Source organism: Phytophthora parasitica, assembly GCF_000247585.1.
Source record: "Phytophthora parasitica INRA-310 unplaced genomic scaffold supercont2.16, whole genome shotgun sequence".
Taxonomy (NCBI): Eukaryota; Oomycota; class Peronosporomycetes; order Peronosporales; family Peronosporaceae; genus Phytophthora; species Phytophthora nicotianae.
In genome coordinates this window covers 927,931-948,582 of record NW_008649002.1, presented here as the reverse complement: position 1 = coordinate 948,582, position 20,652 = coordinate 927,931, and the positions used below count along the sequence as shown (strand labels likewise).

Here is a 20,652-nt window from a genome sequence, read left to right as displayed (position 1 = left end):
ACAGAACGCAGTAGTTGCACTAACATTCTTTAGAAGATACTGCAGTGGCACGGCGAGGGCTTCGTCGCACGCGAAGGTGCCTCCGATCACCACACGCCTGCAGGCCATTGCTCACTTGGCCCAAATTCAACACAAAGTCTCGTAGTATTATCAGCGATTCAATTAAGTGCGATACAGATGATGGCAAGAGCTCAATCCTCGGGTTCGCGTTCGTACTTGGACGGATTGATGCGATACCTGCAACAGCAAGTCAACAACATAGATGAGTAACTAACAAACAATATGTGAGTAGATAAATCATTTCTTTTACGCACATGTTGCCGTATTGGATTGTCGGTGTGTGCTCGCTGTCCACGTCCACGATGCACACGGCCATCGCTGTCACAAAAAGCAACACGTTAAAACCACCGTCAATATTATTGACGCAGCAACCAGCAGTCACTGCAGCCCACTCACTATTGGCATCAAGTACGCGGTATGTGATGGTAACCATGGACTCCTGAAGACAGAAGTTGAGAATGGCCACGTTGGCCTCTGGCTTGAACACGCCATGGCACGTCACGCCCTCAAAGCTCCACTCCATGAAAGTGCCCTGTTCGTCCGGAATGAACTGCGAGCGCCAGCAAACAACGTGTTAGCCTCTTATCATAAAGACTAAGGATTCTCAATCAGGGCGATGGACAAACCTGCACGGTATAAGCGCTAGCCAAATCCTGCTGCTTGAGTGTTCGGCCGAAAGACCACCGGAGGAATCTGTCAGTGATTGCATGCAATATTATGTCAGGAAACGCTACAACGGTTGGAGGTAACGAGGCTGCGCACTGGGTGTTGGGCTGTCGCGCTGCGTCAAGGTCTTCCTCGATGAATACGATGTTGTTGGTGGAGCGCAAATGCTTGAAACTGGCACCAAAGCGGCGCCACTCCAGGTTGCGCTTCCAGAATCCCTTCAGATATGCGCAGAAGTCCCCATTGGGCACGTCGTAGCCGACCACATTCGCCGGCGCGGCACTCATTTGGACGGCCTGAGAATTAGGAATCGGATTATGAAGTGTGGTCCACATGATAAATATGTTGGGGACACGAAATAGTAGTACCGTAGATGTCAGCGTGTATCATTGCCCATCATGTTGCCTTTTGAAGCAGAAACTGCCTTTGGGGCAAGTGCCGAGCCGCAACACAGGATACGGTGACGCTGAGCTCCATCCTGGAGCCTCTTGGTTAGCTTGATGCACGCCTCAGCGGTTGCTTCGCCGACCCTCCTCCTCATCGTGGCTGGCGGGGAAGTGCTCTCCTTGTCGGAAGGATACACCCGATCAGACAGAGTGACGTGTAGCCGTTTCTCACGCTCGTCACGCACCAGACACCAGTGCACAGCGGTCACGAAAGTGGTTCGGTGGATCCACTTCAGCGGACACTGCTTAAAGCTTGTTGGCTGCATGCGGCAGCTGGTGGTAGCAGTATGTGCCACAAAAAAGCTGTTTGTGGCACTACCGGAGTTGTTTGTGGCACGACCGCAGTGTTGAAGCTTGTCAAGCCATCTTGGTCAGCGTCCCGCTGACAGCGTGAACAAGGTCCCACCAATACATATATAACGGAAACGAGGATGACTTGAATGTTGGCGAAAGATACACGTAACACAACGACCCGGTTTTGCTGTTAGTGGACGACACTTGTACTTGGCAGCGTCATGAACTCTGTGCAGCATTTCATTACCCTCTATACTCCTCGCTTCCATTTGACCACTTCTCAATTGGCCTTCTCGAGCACACCAGTCGACTTCACTTCTACTTTTGAAGAACAAGATGGCCAAGTTACTAACCTTCGCTGCCGCTATCACGACCGCTGCCTTTTTTGGAGCTGCCCGTGCTGCCACCGTCGAGGACACGTGCGTTCTCGCGGACTTCCAAACTGCCACTGCCGATTTCATTGGCCTCAACAACGTCCTGAGCCTCGTTCCGTCGCTGCTGCCCACGTACATCACTGACCCGCTCATCCTCACGAACCAGACACTGGAAGGCATCGATTTCAAAGTGCTAGGACTCAAGTTCGAGGCCACACCGTCGTTCGAGCGGCTGAACGTAACCGGTCTCACGACGATCGCGCCCAAGACGGCCAACGTTACAGGCAGCAACACGCTTGACCTGGGAGCGGATTTCAAGGGTGAATTGTCTGTGAGCGGCAAGTTTTCGGTCGAGTTCGCGCAGCTCGACAAGAAATGGTACCAAATCTGCTGGACGAGCCTCCTGCACCAACATAGCTGTCCGCCGGCGACTGTCACCGTTGATGTCGCTCTGGGACTGAGCAAGCCTACAATTGTAGCGGGAGTTGAAGCAGATCTGTACCAGTGCGCTTCAGGCGTCCCGTCGTCTGTGTGCTCGAACATGACGATCACGTCGATTCTTGTGGCTGCACTTGGAGGAGATCTCACCAGCGTTCTCAACACGGTCCTGCACCACTTCAAGGACGCGTCACTAACATCGCTTAGTCTTGATTGGGACTTGATCACAAACATCGACCTCACTTTCGATGACACTGGTGCCTTCATCTCCAACGTCATCAACGGACTCCTGGACTTCACGGCGGAGAAGCTCAACAAGAAGAAGGCTGCTTACAATACGTTTACCAAGGTCTTGGACAAGCTTGTACGCTCGCTGCTGAACAACCTGATCGACCAACTGCTGGTGCCGCTTTTCGGTGCCACATGTCTGTAAGTAGAGACTCGAGTAGTGTTGCTCCTGCTATTACCGATTCGGTATGTTTAACTTTTAACCAAGTTTGTTTGGTAATTAGAAACTGGTTTGATAATCATGGTAGTTCTTCTTACCTTGCAGTGCACGGCATCCACAAGTGAACTGAGGGCGAAGATACAAGTGGGGGTGGACCTGTTGGATGCTAGTAACCTGGTGACTTTGAATCACTGACTCATAAGTTGTGAGACTCTCAAGCACCACTGTCATTGTGGATACTAACCGGTCGTGGCTCAAGCAAGCACCATGTTTTAATTGGGTGAAGGGGGGGGGGGGGGTAATTTGGCCTTCTATTTGGGTTAAACCTATAGAAGGCTAACGCGTGTAATGATATTCTACTTGGGCACGCACGCATTTTGATGTCGAGCACATTTTCCGCTTGTAGCTCGATAAAACAAAATGCACGATGCAACTATTATACACCTAGAAAGCATAAGAAGAAGTGCCGAGCCAGGCCCCGACATGTTTGTCAGCCCTGAGCCTCAAGGCGAAGCCCGGCTTTAAATTCGTGTCCATGTATGACATTGAAGTTGTCAAGTTGAATAGTTTAGGTTTCTTTCTTTTGAAATGAAAAACTCGTACGCACGTAATGACTCTTCATCTCTTTCATTTCAGGAAGTGCAATGCAACGCAGACACCAGCTCAGTCCGGAGGAGAAAACTCTAGTTTGCAATGTATATGATTATTTCGTCGCCAAGGATAAAACGAAAAACTTATGCCAACCATGCCAACAACACTTGCAAACTTATCGTCGTTGGTTCTGGCATCTTGGTCATTTGTGGCAGCTCGAAATGCAACACTTCATCACACAGCTCCTCACCTATCCATCAGTAAGTTTACTCGGGTGATCCATCCGTTGCCTTCCTTGTGTATAGATGATATTGAACGTGTACTGGAACATTTGCTGCGTTCATCAACAGTCTCCACACAATTCAATTTGCTTCCTCAAGCACATTACCAGCCTCCAAACAGCATGACCAAGTTCTTCGGATTCGTCGCCGCCGTCGCTGCTTTCGGTGTGGCCTCCGTCGCTTCCGAAAGAAGCGCGACCGTGGCGGATACATGCGTGATCGTTGATTTCGAGACCGCGACGTCCGACTTCACGGCGCTCAACAACATCGTGGCTATTATCAAGTCGTCACCATCGCTGCTGAGCTCGTACCTCAGTGACCCGCTGACTATCGAGGACCAGACCCTGACGGAGCAGGATTTCTCCTTCCTCGGCTACACCTTCACGGTCACGCCCACCATCAACTCATTGAACGTGTCGGGCCTCACCACGCTCTCACCCAAGCAGATCAACGTCACTGGATCGGACACACTCGATATCGGCACGGATTTCACCGGTACTGTATCCGTGGACGCCACGTTCTCCGTGGAGATTGCCCAGCCTAACCACAAATGGTACCAGATCTGCTGGGTTGATCTACTGCACCCGCTAGTGTGTGACTCGGTGACTTACACTGTCGATGTCGCGCTTGCACTAAAGGAACCTGAGATCGTTACCAGTGCCCAGGTGGACATGTACCAGTGTGCAGAAGGCATCTCAACGTCGGTATGCTCAAACCTGACTGTGACCAGTATCCTCGTGTCCGTCCTGAGTGGCAGCGACTTGTCAACGATCGAGCAGGAGGTTCTGCTTCGAATGAAGAGCGCGTCTCTGACTGCACTGACTCTCGGCTGGGACTCGATCACCAATATCGACTTCGTCTTCCACCAGACTGGCACGTTCATCACGCAGATTATCAACAACTTATTGGACTTCTCCGCTGCGGAAATCAACAAGAAGGGCGACTACTACACAGTGTTTATCGATGTGCTGGATAAGCTGCTGCTGTCGCTGCTCAACAACCTCATCACTAACGACTTGGAGCCACAATTCGGCCCAACGTGCCTCGAATCGTAGGTTATTGAGCTGTACTTGGTCTATTTCCATTGCATCAGGTACACGCGTGAACATGACAACTTTCTGCCATTTCTGGTATCTTATTTTTGGTTAGCCTCACAATCTTATTTTGCAACTCTGGCAAAATGGATACAGATGACCTTTCTGTCCCATTTTGGTAGCCGCGGTCTCAGCATTACTTCGCTCGATGTATCCTTGAGTTGCTTTTCCGCTGCAGAGCCCGGACTTCCAGTGCGTCTGCCTGCTTACGTTGCACTGGCGGCCACAAGTGAGCAAGGGAAAATGTCTGATTCCACGTGACTATGAAGGTCATACATAACACGTCGATATCGAGCAGCAAATGAAAGTGAAAAACTCGATCTGGTCGATGGATCCGTAACTCGTGCAGCGACCGAGTGAAGGTGCTGGTGGTTCACCTGGCCCCACATAACCCAATCTGCTTCGTCCCGTTCAGATCAATTACTCGAGATGGCCAAGTTCTGCGGATTCCTCGTGTCCATTGCCACCGCCGTTGGTGCCGTATCCGCTGGAAATGGCGGCGGTGTGCCCACTGCGGTAACTATTGCACCCACAGTCGCCCCCAGCGCGAGCCTTCCCGCGGTTGTTCCTACCGATACCCCCACTTCCGCCTCCAACACGACCCCAACCGTGGAAGACACGTGTGTACTGGCGAACTTCGAGACCGCGACGGCGGACTTTATCGCGCTGGGCAACCTGGTCAACATCGTCAAGACCTCGCCGGCAGTGCTCAAGCAGTACGTCAGCGACCCGATGCTCATTCAGAATCAGACACTAGCCACACAGAACATCTCGTTCCTTGGATACACGTTCGAGACGACGCCTACGATCAACTGGCTTAATGTCTCGGGCATCACGACGATCTCCCCTCTGCCTGTGAACGTCACGGGCGTCAACACGCTGGAGTTGGGCACGGACTTCACCGGCACCATCGCTCTCGAGGGCACGCTTACAGTCGAAGTCGCGATGCCCGACCACAAGTGGTATCAGATCTGCTGGGTTGACCTACTGCACCCAATCAAGTGCCGGCCGCAGATCATCACGGTGGACGTGGCACTCGCAGTTAGCAAGCCCCACATTGTGACCAACATTGAGGCCAACCTGTTCGAGTGTGCGCCGGGTATCCCGACGTCTACGTGCCAGAACCTGACGATGGCCAGCATCATGACAGGAGCACTGAGCGGTGACCTCACGACGCTGACCAAGTCCATCTACAAGAACTTCAGGGACGCCAAGGTCAACACGCTCTCGTTGGGTTGGGACCTGATCACCAACATCGACTTTGTCTTCCACAACTCGGGCCAGTTCGTCACGCAGATCATCAACGGCCTGCTCGACTTCTCCGCCAAGAAGCTCAACAAGAAGGGCGACTACTACCGCGTATTCCTCGACGTCTCGCAGAAGCTCATGTTGTCTTTGCTTAACAAGATCATCGATACGCAACTCGAACCGGCGTTCGGCGCTACGTGTCTGTAAGCATATTTAGGAGTAGTGCGCAGCGACAGATGTGTAGGAGCGGTTGTGCATGGTTATACTTTGAGGAGTACCCTAGCGAATATATGATGCTCTTGCCAGTTTTGAATTGATAAACAGCACTAAAGCTTTGTGAATTGGCACACATGAGACGGATGCTAGTAAGTTGTGCTTTCGTGAACTCTCGAGCTCGAACAAACCTGATGACACACTCCCGTCTTGGGCTTCTCGTGTTGAACAAAATCTACATTGTCAGCGATGGAACATTCGCCGAAAACGTCGTGGATAGCGTTCGTCAGCTACTTTGGATACGGTGCTCCGGAAGTACTACAGTGTAGTAGGTGTGGTAGCTGTTTTAGAGCGAAAACCTTGAGTGCTCGTCGTCTGTAGCTTCGCGGCCAGCAACATTTGAACCCCCTTCAGCCTTTTTAGCGTTGCGCGTTCGTGAGCGAAGTCCAACCGCCGTTTGTCATTCGAAACCTTCTTCTTAAGCTGCTCCAGACCAATGCCTTTAGTCACGTCAGACAGACGTACCGTATGCCATGACGACCAATCTAAATGGCTGCCAAAGGGCGCAAGCGGCAATACAAATTCCAAGTGTAAATGAGCAGCTAGATCACCTTTGACAGCTGATACCTGCGTAGTGTGTGCTACTTGACAGTGTCAATGATTTCCATAAGGGAGGGCTTCATTGGGGAGTACTAAGCTCCATTCCATCGCTTTCGCAAACAGTCGATCTCTATCCTTGTATCCTCCAATTTTCCATTTATCCCCCATTATCAGTTTAGTGAGGCTTTTGGAGCGTCGGTTGAAAAATAGAATTTTTTGCCAAAGGTATCAGGCGTGCGCCAGGAACAGCAACAGGAGTAACCAGGGGGTTCATTTGTCTTAGCGCTGGACAGGTACAAGGCCCCTGGAACTCCCATACAATGCATTGCCACCGCGCGTCCGTCTTCGAGCGACCAATAGCGGACGCCGTTCGCGTACTGCACCTCGAGAACGAGTTCCGTCGGCTGGCGCCGGCCGCGCGCTTTCGGGTGGGCGGGCAAGTGCGCCCGCAGCTCTGGGACGCCATGATGCGCGGCCTCAAGCACTCCGAGATGTCCACTGATGCGGCCAGCTACGCGCGTCTACTCCCTCCCCAGCTGGGTCCTCAGCAGCCGGAGGAAGAGCACGATAATGACAACGACGACTCGTGCGCGGTGGTCGTGAAACGGTCCAAGACCAACAGCGAACGCGGTCGCGCCTTCCGTGCGCGTCGCAAGAAATACGAGGACGACCTGCTGGCCATCGTGAACTCTCTGCGTCAGGAGGTCGAGGACCTCGGATTCCTACGCGGCGTACGCGCCGACAAAGTGCTGTACACTCGCAACAGCATGGGCGGATCGCTTGTGCGTCTGACACGAGCGTATTTCTCGATGTTCGAGTACGGTATGCCGTCAGTTCGAGGCGTCGGTCAGAAGCGACCTGCGATGCTCACCGACGTGTCTATTGACAGCTCCGATGAGTCATTAGAGGCGAAACAGAAGGCGTTCTTGGACAGCGCCATGGATTTGGAAGTTCAGTTCGGTGAAGCCAGCGGCCCAAAGTCGCTACTGGACCAGTGGAAGCGATACACGAGCTACCACTCGAGTATAAGCGTCGTGGTCGTCGGGGTTGAAGTGTCCGGGGAAGAAGATAGCCCTATGGTGACGGTGCGCTCCGATCTGCACGTCGTCTTCTCACAAGACACTTTCGATAACGTTTTCCCACATGCTGCCGATAATGAGGAGCTGGTCAACAAGTTCATCGGCCGCGAGGTCGTTTACCATGGCGTGAACCGCTTCCAGTTCTCGCCACAAGGCCAGATCCTCATCTACGACTCGGATGTGGGATTTGTGGACGCGCTGGTCCAAGCTGGAGCCAGCGTCTCGGACATTGCGCTACTGATGCAACAAGCGCGGATAGCGGACGAGTGCAGACTCGGAGACGAGGGAAAAGATAACAACAGGGTACAAGAACTCGATCAGGAGAACCAAGACCTGGTCGAGTACTACAGCGGCGCTGGCACAAGTGCGTGTGTGACGGACGCTGACAGTGATGCTGATGCCTTCACATCGGAAAACAATGAAAATGACGGACCAAATGATGGGAAATCGAGACCACCGCAGTCCAGTCGTCATGCCATCGACTTCCTCCTGTCGTAGTATACTATAGTAAATTCTGTATTCATATGAACCTGAACTCTTGCAGCATTTTAATACACAGCATTGCCTTTGTTGCAGCGTGAGCTCATGCTTCATCTAAATTTATAAAAAAAAAAAAATGGTTAACACTTTCATTTTGTCAATTTTATTTTTTCTTGCAGTTGTTTTTTAAACGACATGCTCGAAGTCGTGATCGCTAGTCTAGCGCAGTGCAGCAGCGATGGCGGCGATGGCACCGTAAGTCACGATGGAAAGTGCCGTAGTCGACGCACTGGAGGTAGAGCCTGAGGTCGACGCAGAACTGGAACTGCTTCCAGATTCAGATGCGGAGCTGGAGGCGCTTTCGCTTTCACTTTCACTGCCGGAGTCACTGCTTGAGTCAGTCTCGTTACCGGTTTTACCATCGAGAAAGTCGCTGATCAGCCTTCCGTATATCACGACGGTACCATTGATCTCGAGAGTGCACTGGGTGTTGATGTTAGTGTATCCGTTGACGAGGTTGATGAGAACGTTGCAGCCATCGTCACTCTGCTGAATCTCCAGAGCAACCTCCTTTGTCGGGAACTCGGTGATGGCGAAAATGTCAACACCCGTGTCTTCTTCGCACTTCTCTTGAGCGGGCGTCATTTTGGCTGCGATCGTCGAGTTGGCCAGCAAAGTATCTTCAATACTCGTCAAGTCGCACTCTGTGGCCGTGACAGCCATGCCAATTGCTCCAGCAACAGCGAGGGCTGACAGGAAGGCGGTCTTCATGGTGTTGCAAAGTGCGTGGTGAATCGTTAGTCGACTTGCTTGGTGGCTGGAATCTGGGCTAATGAGCCTTCGCAGTTCGGAACAAGAGAGCTCTTGCCGTAGTATTCTTGGCAAAAATGGAGCCAACGGCTCATGAGACTGATGCCTGCCACATTTATCTCTCGATTGCGATCCCTAGCTTATCGTCTTCGACACGCAACCTAAAACTGCAGTTGGAGATGCTGAAAACTGCAACATCGAAAACGACTCTCAGTAGGTTATATCGGTAGTGCGACCAAGCGGTCCAAAGAAAAAATGGCACCACGCAAAACTCGTAAATGAATTACGTGTACGTTAGTCACATTCTCTGGTTTTCATTGAGCTCCAAGTTGTTGACACTGGATAAGAAAAATCAAAATATGGCACTTTTTCAGTGCAAAAGTAAAAGTACACAGAAAGCTTGCATTAGGGCAACCTGTGGCACTACGTTAACTCTATCCGCAACTACTTAGTGCAGTGCCATGGCAATCACGGCAGCAACGCCATAGGCGACGAAGGAGAGAGTTTGAGCACTTGATGCGCCACTGCTTCCGGTCGAGTCGGAAGCAGCCGTCGACCCAGAGCTGGTGGCCGAGCTGTCGAGGTTGGCCGAGCCCGAGCCCACCGATCCAGACGCGCTTTCGCTCGGGATTTCGATGGAGCCACTGCCAGAGTCCGATTCGTTTCCGGTTTTGCCAGTGAGGAAGTCGGCGATGAGCTTGCCAAAGTTTACGGGGACGCCCTCGATCGTGACGTTACACTGGATCTCGGCGTTGGCCACCTGGTTGATCTGGTTCAGGTAGTCGGCGCAGTCGACGTTCTGTGAGAGCTGCGTGACCTGATCCGAGGTGGGGAACTGACCCACAGCGAAGATGTCGATGCCCGTGGCGTTCTCGCAGTCGGCGAGGCCCTGGGTGGCGTTCGGGTAGAGCATACTCTCGATCTTGGACATGTCACAGTCAGCAGCGCTTGAGTAAGCGGCGGCGGCGACCAAAGCGGCAGCAGACACGATGGCAGTCTTCATCTTGGTGGTAACGATGAGGTGCTGGGTGGAGGAAAGATAGTCGAGTGCTGGGCTCGAGTGAAATTGACAAGTGAGGAATGTGGAGGACGGACGTCCAGTATCGCCGTCGAATCGTCTCTACCGTTGCTTGACCATGAACCGACGAAAGGAGACGACATACAGCAGTTAACCCCATAGTCACCCCATACGGCGCACCATTTGGCGTGTGCTCGTGGCAGCGCAAGACCATTTTCCAACAGGTGTAGGTGGTTGCAGTATCTGACTCCACTAGCGAAACCAACTCTACGATTTGCAAGCCAATCAGAGCGCGCAGTTCGATTTCGAAACGGTTCAAAACTCGGTTTCTTTCGTGCTATCGAACAGCTGAACGCTCCGACGTCTTCGCTGCGCTTTACCCGCCTTGAACTTTGCATTGCATGGGTAGGACGAACGCCGCATAACCTGTGCGGTAGCAGCGATGAGGAACCATCAGGTCGGAATTCTTACCCGTCTTCATGCTACATTGTGGAGGTGGCAACAACCTTCTCAGTGTCACGATATGCAGTAATGCTAGCCATGGATAGTAAGAACTCGCTTGAGCAGGGCGATGATCAATCGTGCAGATGCTGATATGTTTATGTTTCGGTCGGCGTAAAAGTAAGCACGCACAACGTCAACGAATGCTTCAAAATGTAAAAAGGAGATTTATCATCAACGCTCAAAACTTTAATTGGCAGTGGTAGTCGCAGACGCTGACCACAAGTCTAAAGTGCAAAAGCGAGCACGGTGGTCGCGGCAGCTGCGACGACGGAAAAGGTGGCGGTGATGGCGGCGGCACTGCTCTTGGAGGCGCTCTCGCTGTCCTTCTGAGCGTCTGCTGACGCGTCCTCCTCTGACCCAGAGCTGCTCTCTTCGGACTCGCTGCCTGAGGCACTAGCTGAGGCGGATTCACTGTCCGAGTCACTGGCGGATAGCGATACGCTGCCGGACATGCTGTCCGAGCCGACAACAGCTTCCTTGGTCTTGTTGCTGGATTGGCCCTTGAGCAGATCCGTAAGCAGCGAAGCGAAACTGACGGTCTGGTCGCCCACCGTCGTCTGGCATTGGATCTCCGAGTTGGCCTTCTGGTTGAGCTGGTTAAGGTAGTTGACGCAGTCTCGCGATTGCTGGACGGTCTTGGCCTCTGTCTTCGTCGGGAGCGAGCTGAGATCGAACACGTCTACGCCCGTAGCGGCGGCGCAGCTGTCGTGCCAGGTCGTGCCGTTCGGCAGCAATTTGCCCTCGATGGCGCCCATATCGCACGTCTGGGTCTCGTTCTGAGCGGCACTGGCACCAACCGCAACAGCGAGGAGCAGGAACGTCGAGGTCTTCATGGTGTTCGAAGGAAAGAGAGTAAATACCCGAAAGGTGAGGAAATGGAGTTCGCTAAGACGAAGGAAATTCCGGAATGATCGAGGCCGTGTGCTTCACTGGTCAAGAGCTACGGGCGACGATAGCTCGCGTCGTCGACGACAGGCTTGCGAAAATTGTCTCCGGACAGGCGACAACAGCGACCCATGAGGTCTGATAACGGATCCAAGTTGAAGTTGCCAGCCAATCACAGCACGAAGCAGTTACTGGCGCGCACAATGCACAATGCAACAACTTTTAAGGACTCACTAGTTTCTATGGACGGTTTATTGTCGAGCCGAGTTGCTTCTGTTCGAAGAGTGAGTAATAGAGACGATCACTATAACCGAGCTGAGAGGAGCTGGTAAACGCGAATAGAGCTCACTTGGTACCCAAGTGCAGCGCTACACCTACCGAGTATCAGACGCAGCGACACTCTGAGAATCGAAGTGCGTGCCATCGAGAAAACGGGCGGCTTTTGTTAAAATGACAGATAGTTGACGAACGTATTAAAATATGTGTCATTATTCACAAGCCGCATCTGTCATTTTTCAGTTGATCCGAACCGAACACAGTAAAATTTGTGTTCGTAACTACAAAAGTTTTGAGCTCGAACGATATCGCGACGACGTGATATGGGCAGACTTGAGCGTTTCTTTCCTTTAGCTTAACATTTCATACAGTCGGCGATGCCAATACTCAGCCACTCTACTTTCGTGTTGCAATCTGGTTGCCATACAGGTCACGGAAGAACCGATTGTGCACGGTTCGTATGGACGGAGGGCCAGAATCCACCGACGTTCTTCTCGACGACGAGACCCCCGCAGACGCAAAGTATGGAGTATAGGCAGCAGCAGGTTGACTTCGCTTGGGTGTGACAATACGCACACGAATCTCGTCGCTCTTTCCGCCAGAACTGCAATTGCTGCCGAAGCTAACTCGGCGCACACACGGCGACAAACTTCCAGAACGGCGACGGCGATTGATATTTACAATCGGCGAGCCATCAATGTGTCGCTGTGGGGACTGAAGTGAGAGTGCCGACGTTGAAGACGCCCAGTTGCGCTTGCCCACATCGCTACGCAGCAGGATATCGGGCGTACTCATACTGAGACGCCGTCTAGGTCGACTTCTTTCTGGAGTGTGCATTTCATTAGCTAAAGCGGGCGTAGCACTGCGACGTCGGCGATTATCAGGCGGCGAGCTGTTGACGGTGTTCATGGCGTCGCTGTCCACTGATACTTGCTTGGCAGACAAGCGCGATACGGACGTACGAGACCCGAACTCGGTGCTACTGGGAGCTCCAGTAGCTACCGTCACCAGTCGATGCTGTCGAGAAAGATCGTCGGCTTCGTAGTGGGTGTTCACTGAGAACAGCACCATTGAGTGGCGACGATTTAAGACACGAACTTCCTCCTCGTCGCCCTCCTCCTCTTCAGGAATATCATCGTGACCCCACCGCCCACTGGTGACTTCGTAGTCGTCTCCATTGGCATCACGGGACGCGTATTTCGTGGCATCATCACGCAGCACCTTGGCAACACAAGCCTTGCAGAAACAACGAGCCAATACAGGCTCATTTATCCACGTAACTCTGGCTGACGGGATAGTTTCCTGTCGTACACTGCACTGAGTGCACGTCCAGTGACGACAAGCCGCACACCGCCGCTTCAGGGCACTACCAAGACGACGCAGACACATCCCGCAGCGCCTCTCGCCGTCGAGCGATTCCTGGACCGAAGAAATCGATAATGAGGCCACTGCACGCTCCGCCTCTGTGTTTTCCACCTCTCTAGCCAGTTTCTTGGCCAGCGCACAGGCTCGTACATCCGCCAGACTCAACAGCGTCTCCACAATGCTCTTCTCGGCAATGGATTTCGGCAGCCCCAGTCCAATTGTCCCATTTCCCCCTCCAACATCGTATTTCCCTTCATGAAACACTCCCACTCTACCATTACGTAGCTGTCTAAAGAACGAGCACAAGAAGATCTGTCCTCTCACCACCGAGTGGTTCTGGAACGGCGGACAGGACGGGAACGTGATCGAGTGACGCAGTCGATAGCCGAGCTTTACGCCCGTCCTAGGCGAGTGCACGACGCCAGCCGCTGCCAAATAGCAGAAGTCCCGGTCTTTGACCACCAGTCCGCCGTGTGGCGCGCGTTTCAGTGCCCACTTGATACTCAATGATCGGAAAGGGTCCGCACTCGACGGACTCTCCACAGAGCAGAGCACAGCGCCGTCCGCCACTCCGTCGCCAGTGAAATGCGCTCTAGCCGCGCGTTCCCGACCGGATCTCCACATGGATCCATACAGAACGTCCTCTAGCGCTCCGTCCACGCTGCCAACGAGACGAAGCGCCGGCAGCTCGTGCTCCTCAGTGCGCGACTGGCGCCTAGTTATATCGGGTTCGGGATCGGGCTCTGGCTGGCCTCGCTGCGCCCGCTTCACCTTCTTCCTCTTCGTGGGCCGCTGGCGAAAGATCTTGACGCCTTCACGCTGTCCCACCAGCTTCCAACCAGATTGCGCAGCGTCCGCGTGTGCGTCGTAGCTGGCCAGGTAGACGGAGAGAAGCCGCGCCTCCACACGCTGCAGATCATGGACTTCGGCTGCGGAAAGCCGTACGGGCGCGAAGAAATCCGTGGGCAGCGGCAGCCGCATGACAAGCAGTTGAAGTGAGGGCGTGCACTCAGACTTGCGCTGGCATCTTCACGACCAAGCGACCATCAGTTGACGAAAGGACGAAAACAATGACTGGATAATTGCACAGTTTGGATATGAGCGGGTGAAATTGGACGAAACCTTGGGTTATTGCGGAGGAATTGGACACGGCGTTCATGACATCTATCGGTACTTTTGACCCATCACTATCAAAATATAAAAAGTCAAATAAACTCGGTGTGAGACTGTGCGCGTATCCATTTCGTTATGATGAAAATTCAATTTCATCATTCATGTCGCCGGTGATTGGCTGAGAACCTCGAATAATCATTCGGTCCAAAGACATGCATTCTCAAAATTATAGTAGTACCTTAGAATGTATCATTATATTAACTTTGATCTGCTACTGCAGGGATACTACGCGGAAACGCCTTTACTAAACCTTCAAGACACGACCAATTACTGCTTGCCGAGCTTGATGTTGCTGAGAAGTATCGCAGGAGCCCACAAGTCACGCTCAGCATCGCTGCTCCAACAGATATCGTGTCGAAACCTTATTTTGATTGTTGACAAGACAAGATTGTAATTGAGTAACGCCATGCATGCTCAGTAACTTCACACATGCCTTTTAGCTAATCATGTAGACCACCTAAGGTATAACCACAAGACGAACCGCACTGTTGTGCATATTGGGCTTCCGAGTTTACTGCCAACTGACGTCACGACTTCAGAAGCAATAAAAGGTAAACCACACCTTGATTGTGATCCGACCCAGTAAGAAGACTCTAAAGTACTAGAATCCTGGGGCTCTTCTGCAATCTGCTTAAGTGCTAGGCTTGTGGTAGCGCTGCTTGATTCATTTACTAGTACTTACCCACGACGTTCACAACGTTCACTACTTTGAGCCGAAAACTCCTCAGTCCTTGTTGTGCATTCTGACACCTTTACAATAGTACTATAGTAACCTGTGCAAATCCTGAAATGAACCCATGTCGAAGTACTACCCTAATACTGCTATGCTCTAATCTTTGCCACCTCACTCGAAAACTTCACAGCCGACAAGACTACGACGCCGCGTGCTCTTGTGCCCGCCCCTCCCGCTGTCGACGAGTCCTCAGCTCCATAGCTGTTACCCTCCTCACCTGCACCTGCTTGCCACGTTCCCTCTCGTGGCAGCGGTGTCTTCCTATTCACTCCAGACGCGTCGCTCCAGCCCGTTTAGTGTCTGCACCGCCTAAGATCCAGCGACAATAATCCACCGAAATGCTCCCGCAGCGGCAGAAATCGGGCAAGCGCGCAGTGGCCAGCCACCGCCAAGCCAAGTTGAACGTGCGCAATGCAGCGTTCATCGCTCTAGGCCTCATCTTCGTGCTGTACATGTACTTCAACCTCCGCTTTTTCGCCACATCCACAGTCTCCACCAATTCCATCACAGCGACCGGCAAGGGCTGGCGTTCCTTCGATGGTGCGCCCAATAAGCCCAATGAGGCGGATGGAGACATGCTGGTGGACGCGTCCGCCACGCGCCAGGTCAAGCACCTGGTCTTCACGTCCACTTGTCGCGACCTCGACTTTATCCACGCAGAGGTGCTCGCCTTCACACTGCGTCGCACAGGATACGACGGCAACGTCACTCATTTACTTTATGGCTGCACGTCCGAGGAGGCCACAGAGCTCATGCGCAAGAAAGACCCGCGTCATAACGTACAGACCAGACATTACCCGGACGTCTCGGCGGTGAAGACGACGTTCGGCGAGAAGATCCTCACAACGACTTTGAACCCCGTGGTCTTGTCTAAATGGCTGCTGGGGTCAGACGCTGGAGAGTTCAGTGACAATCGCGCAGTGCCGTTTGAAGAGCGCTATGCCCTGGCATCCGACGACTTTGTCATAGCCGTGGACAGCGACGCGATCTTCACCAAGAAGCTGGACATGTGGAACCTCATGGCCGAAGCGAACGACGTTGTTGATGCTCGCATTTTCGGCCAGGACGCGTCTTGGTACTGGCCTAAACGATTCCCATTGACGGATGAACAGCTACGCAGTATCCTACCGACGAACTCTCGCGCTCTGCTTCTGGATGACTGGCGTGAATATGCTGCCATTGCTCCATTTGTGGCAGAAGTGAGCGCGTGGCAGGAGATTCTGCCTACTGCTGTGGATTTGTGGGACAAACTGGCTCATGAACAGCGTTACCTCGCTGTTCCTATCGCTGCTGCCCACGAGAAGACTCTTATCGGAGTGTCTGGTGTTCTCAGTGTACACCACTACCCTTCTCGCTACCAGAACTGGGACTTCGTGGACGATATCAAGCACAATCCATGCGAGACGCTGGCTGAAGGGAAGAACCTGGCACTGTCGTCCTATCCGATCTCCATCCGTGCACTCAACTTCACTCTCCCTCAATGGATCGACGGCCGTGACTGGAGTTTCTTCGCTGACAAAGTCCCGTCGGATTTCTTGTCGTGTGACGCCTGGATGATGCACCAACCGACCGGTTATCTGTGGCATCTTGCAACTCACACGAACGGATACGAACGCGTGCCCAACATTCTTCGTCGTCGTCACACCATGAGTGTTTGTCTCGCTGTGGAGGCTTACAACAGCGCGTCTGAGAGTTACCGCTCGCATGTTTGCCCCACTGGCTTCAACCACAATCGTCGTATCCCCATGGAGTTCAAGAAGGAGGCATGGAGCACTGCTGTGGCACTCGCAGAAGGCACTCAAATGGAAGAGGAGCCGCCCGTTTACTTTGGCAACTACAAGAGGAAGAAAGCAGCAGAAAACGACCCCAAACCTGGGCAAGAAGGAAGCGATGAACTGCATTTTGTGTTCACGACTTCTTGTGAGCCGTACCAGGACTGGCAGAGTGAGGCTCTAGCACAGAGTTTCGTGCGAGTGGGTCAGCGTGGGGCTCTCACACGCATCGTAAGTGGCTGCTCGGATGACGCAGTGAAGGAGCTGCTTCGTCGTACGCAAAAGTCTGCTCCACATCTGCGTATTCACGTCACGCGCGACTTCCGTTCGCTTCCGAGTTTCAAGGAGGTGTCCGATAGTGTTGAAAAGGCTTCGACACCAGACGACTACGCGCCGTACAACAAGCCGTTCGGCCTGCGGGACTGGCTGGAGTCCGCCAATCCTCCAGTGCGCGAGGAGCTCATCGTCGTGCTGGATCCAGACTTCCTGTTCATCCGGCCGTTTGCAGTCAACACTGGCGGTCGTGTGACGACAGCGAAAGGTGTGGACTCGGGCAACTACGAACAAGACGCAGAGGTGATTGAAGGTATGCGGCAGTACAAGCGCTTCTTCGTGTACGCTGGTTCTCGTGACGATGTGAGCGACTCGGTGACGGACGGTGTGGCTGTAGCTCAGCGATGGTCGCAGTATCTGGGCACTGCGGCCTTTGAGAACAGCAGCTCAATCTGTCCGGAGTGTGCGAAGGTGTCGAAGGCCGATGCTACCGAGTATTTTGCGGTTGGTCCTCCGTACGCTATCACGCGCAAGGATCTGACTCAGCTGATGGACGACTACTGCAACATGACGGTACTTAAGCGGGAGCAGATGAACCGTGAGCACTGGATGAGTGAAATGCTGGGCTACTCGCTTGCTGCGGCGAAGCATAATGTGAAACACACGACATTTGACAATCTGGCGCTGGGCAACAAGGCAGATGACTACACTGGTTTTGTCAATATTATGAAGGGCAATCCGTGTGAGGACCCAGTGACTCCGATCATCCCGGGTGAAGCCCCGCCGTTGTTGCATGGCTGCCACTCGTACGAAGCTGAGGACGACCGTGGACTCAAGTGGATGTTCTACAAGCAGCTGATGCCCAACGACATGTTCGCGTGCGACTCGTGGCTGCTGGCATCACCACCCGCGAGCGTCTGGACGTTGGCCAAGCGCAGTCGCGACAAGCAGCTCATGCTGGAAGCCTACGGAGTCTGCACAAGCATCAAGGTGTTCAACCAGGCTTTGGTCGACTTTAAGACGAAGATGTGCCCCGACGGCTTCAACCAGAACCGCAGACTACGAATGGTAAAGGATGTGCGTCAAGATCTACTCAAGGTTGGCAACGTGCACAAGGCCTGGCAAGATGCTGCCCAGGAGAACGCTCGTGAAGGCCCGTGAGCCGCCCGGTAGGTCGTAGATACATTTTAGTGTAGGTTGAAGACGCCTCTCATACACTTTTCGTCAAAATGGCGGTCTATGTAGCCATTTCGATGGGAAGAGTCGTCGCATTGTCGAGACCCCGAAACGTACTTAGTCGGTTTTTGACATACAAACTCCAAGATGTTTGACACGCACTGGCGTCTCTGGCTAGACAGCTCAAAATTTCACTGCCGTGCACGACGGTCGCCATAATTCCCGTAGGTTTCTAGCCGCTGCAGTCATCAAGCGTCCGTGCCACGCGTTGCTCAGTGGCGCCTGCTGTTAAACCCGCGAAAGAATGAGCTGGGCGCCGCGAACGTGCGAACCAATCGTGCTGAACGTCAGCACCTCCGACGGCGCGGAGCTCTTTGAGAGCGAGCTGCTGGCGACGGGCGTACAGTCCGCCAAGTGTAGCATCGAGACGACGGCGGCCTCTGGGCCTACGCCCCCCGCGTCCCAGGCCTCGGCCGCCTCGCCGACGATGCGGCCCACAGCGGCGCTCAATGACGAGCAACGCCGCTCGAGACACAACGCTAACGAGCGGCGTCGCACGAACGCGCTCAAAGTGAGTGAAGCCATGTCAGCACATGTATATGACCTCTCCACATGCTCACCCATTTCTGCCGTGATTGGCTTCTGATAAATCACAGACACGAATCTTGCAGATGCGCGAAGAGATGGAGGCGCTGGAGCGCCAGCGCGCGAGACTCAAACTCGAGGCGCTGTCGCAGAACCCAGCGCTTCTGGACACCATCAGTCTCATTGACCAGCTCCGTCAGGAGCAGCAGGAACTGCGTAAGAAACTGCGTGCTTACGACATGCAGAACAGCACGTACCAGACTATTCTGTCCGAGTACGGAGCCTCTTCGTCATCATCGGGGATCTCGGACTCTCACTACGATTCAGATGACAAGGATTCCAACGAGGATCGGCTGGTGGAAGCCCCCATCTTCCAACGTGTACTGTTCCGTCGCCCCTTGTCACTAGACGTCGTCATGGCTTGCGTCAAAGAGAGCTACGAGAGTATCATGGCCTTCCGTGCCGAACGCGACTTTGAATCCCTGGACACGGAGGTGCTGGGATGGAGCGACAAGCGCATTCTGAACGCCAGTTCACTGCGCTTTATGCTCTCGCAGCAGTTCGAGTATGTGCCGCCCTCGGAGCTCGTGTACAAGACGTGGAATCTGCTCACAGACTTTAAACTCTATCGTCACATGCAACCGCGTACAGTGGCGTTAGAGATGCTGCAGCGTGTGACCGACGACTGCGCTATTGTGCGGCTGAGCGTAAGCAACGGCGACAAGGTGCACCACTCGATCCTCCTGATCGCTCGCGGCCGCATCGACGGCGGATACCTCATCACGTATCGCTCCATTCCGCTGTCCGAAGGCCAGCGACAATTTGCCGCCACGGAGAGCAACTACGTGAATCTCTTCAACTGGTATACGTTCTTGGAGAAGACGACGCCCGACGGTATCCCGGCATGTGAGGTGACCTTCGGTGGCTGCGTGGAGAACCAGTCGATGGAGTATCTTCGCTATCTCATGATGGAGGTGGTGGCGGGCGTCGTGCGCTGGCAGACAGCGGTGGGGCACAACAAATTCCGTTTGACGCACGGTTGAAGTGACGCCAACAAAAGAGGAGGGCCACGTTGTGCATGGCATGTGTAGTGATGTAGTCGCCCGAGATGAAGGGGAAGTGGCCCCCTGTAGTAGTATTTAAAATTTTTCGCAAATAAATTGGATGAAATGTCGGCTAGTGAGTGACGAACAAGGAGTTCGAAACATAAGTGCAGGAAGATCGCTGTGAGCGACGCGTTTCAGTGGTCGCAATGGACTCCGGCGAATAGAGCTTAGGGAAGAGACAAAAAAATTTGCCAAGACGGATCAGTTCTTTAACGTTGTTTACACTGTACTACCGACTACATGTACAGGTAAATTGCAGTCAATTCATTAATTAGTCGATTCAGGATTACATGATCATGTAATCCGGTACAAAACATGTCAACAGCATTAGTATGGGGTATACAATACTAGTAGCTAGTTCATGAGCTGTACATGTATAACTCATGTTTAGTTTCAATTACCCTGATTGTAACCTTTCTTCGGGGCAAAACCAACAGAACCCGATGGTTTTCAAAGTCGGGGAGGTACTGGAGGAGACAAGGAGCACTTAGCACTTCTGCATTCTACCATGTCTGCATTCAAGTCATAAGCTTGCTAGTATATGTAGTGCACGTTCAAAATTCCGCACCAAAAGGTTGTCGTTTTGGCATTATTTTTTACTTCGAAGTATAATTAAAATTTAACATACATGAACATTATGTCTGTACACTAAATATCTTACCCC

The 20,652-nt window shown here is 53.0% G+C and overlaps 11 protein-coding genes across 11 annotated transcripts; 6 read left to right on the top strand and 5 right to left on the bottom strand.

Moving 5' to 3' along the window:
• Positions 1–10: 10 nt before the first annotated feature.
• Positions 11–1,063, bottom strand: PPTG_08956 (hypothetical protein; the record flags this gene model as incomplete). Its single annotated transcript, XM_008903705.1, has 5 exons — positions 11–237; positions 315–378; positions 457–610; positions 687–753; positions 823–1,063. Coding segments are annotated over 5 exons (572 nt in total), but the record flags the coding sequence as incomplete, so codon positions are not given.
• A 739-nt stretch (positions 1,064–1,802) lies between these two features.
• On the top strand, positions 1,803–3,025 carry PPTG_08955 (hypothetical protein; the record flags this gene model as incomplete). The annotated part of the gene is made up of 2 exons (XM_008903704.1): positions 1,803–2,707; positions 2,791–3,025. 2 exons carry the CDS (start codon positions 1,803–1,805, stop codon positions 2,849–2,851), a joined length of 966 nt encoding a protein of 321 aa, XP_008901952.1. The 3' UTR covers positions 2,852–3,025.
• Positions 3,026–3,649: 624 nt separating this feature from the next.
• On the top strand, positions 3,650–4,749 carry PPTG_08954 (hypothetical protein). The gene has a single exon (XM_008903703.1). It carries the CDS (start codon positions 3,721–3,723, stop codon positions 4,651–4,653), a length of 933 nt encoding a protein of 310 aa, XP_008901951.1. The 5' UTR covers positions 3,650–3,720; the 3' UTR covers positions 4,654–4,749.
• A 67-nt stretch (positions 4,750–4,816) lies between these two features.
• PPTG_08953 (hypothetical protein) lies at positions 4,817–6,289 on the top strand. The gene has a single exon (XM_008903702.1). It carries the CDS (start codon positions 5,122–5,124, stop codon positions 6,145–6,147), a length of 1,026 nt encoding a protein of 341 aa, XP_008901950.1. The 5' UTR covers positions 4,817–5,121; the 3' UTR covers positions 6,148–6,289.
• Positions 6,290–6,974: 685 nt separating this feature from the next.
• PPTG_08952 (hypothetical protein) lies at positions 6,975–8,471 on the top strand. Its single transcript, XM_008903701.1, has one exon. The coding sequence runs from the start codon at positions 7,074–7,076 to the stop codon at positions 8,328–8,330; it is 1,257 nt and encodes a 418-aa protein (XP_008901949.1). The 5' UTR covers positions 6,975–7,073; the 3' UTR covers positions 8,331–8,471.
• On the bottom strand, positions 8,452–9,287 carry PPTG_08951 (hypothetical protein). Its single transcript, XM_008903700.1, has one exon. The coding sequence runs from the start codon at positions 9,081–9,083 to the stop codon at positions 8,532–8,534; it is 552 nt and encodes a 183-aa protein (XP_008901948.1). The 5' UTR covers positions 9,084–9,287; the 3' UTR covers positions 8,452–8,531.
• Positions 9,288–9,338: 51 nt separating this feature from the next.
• On the bottom strand, positions 9,339–10,398 carry PPTG_08950 (hypothetical protein). Its single transcript, XM_008903699.1, has one exon. The coding sequence runs from the start codon at positions 10,123–10,125 to the stop codon at positions 9,571–9,573; it is 555 nt and encodes a 184-aa protein (XP_008901947.1). The 5' UTR covers positions 10,126–10,398; the 3' UTR covers positions 9,339–9,570.
• A 308-nt stretch (positions 10,399–10,706) lies between these two features.
• PPTG_08949 (hypothetical protein) lies at positions 10,707–11,582 on the bottom strand. Its single transcript, XM_008903698.1, has one exon. The coding sequence runs from the start codon at positions 11,475–11,477 to the stop codon at positions 10,869–10,871; it is 609 nt and encodes a 202-aa protein (XP_008901946.1). The 5' UTR covers positions 11,478–11,582; the 3' UTR covers positions 10,707–10,868.
• Positions 11,583–11,989: 407 nt separating this feature from the next.
• On the bottom strand, positions 11,990–14,367 carry PPTG_08948 (hypothetical protein). Its single transcript, XM_008903697.1, has one exon. It carries the CDS (start codon positions 14,149–14,151, stop codon positions 12,202–12,204), a length of 1,950 nt encoding a protein of 649 aa, XP_008901945.1. The 5' UTR covers positions 14,152–14,367; the 3' UTR covers positions 11,990–12,201.
• An 812-nt stretch (positions 14,368–15,179) lies between these two features.
• Positions 15,180–18,459, top strand: PPTG_08947 (hypothetical protein). The gene has a single exon (XM_008903696.1). It carries the CDS (start codon positions 15,415–15,417, stop codon positions 18,280–18,282), a length of 2,868 nt encoding a protein of 955 aa, XP_008901944.1. The 5' UTR covers positions 15,180–15,414; the 3' UTR covers positions 18,283–18,459.
• On the top strand, positions 18,435–20,160 carry PPTG_08946 (hypothetical protein). The gene is made up of 2 exons (XM_008903695.1): positions 18,435–18,868; positions 18,954–20,160. The coding sequence occupies exons 1-2, from the start codon at positions 18,602–18,604 to the stop codon at positions 19,923–19,925; spliced, it is 1,239 nt and encodes a 412-aa protein (XP_008901943.1). The 5' UTR covers positions 18,435–18,601; the 3' UTR covers positions 19,926–20,160.
• The last annotated feature ends 492 nt before the right edge of the window (positions 20,161–20,652 follow it).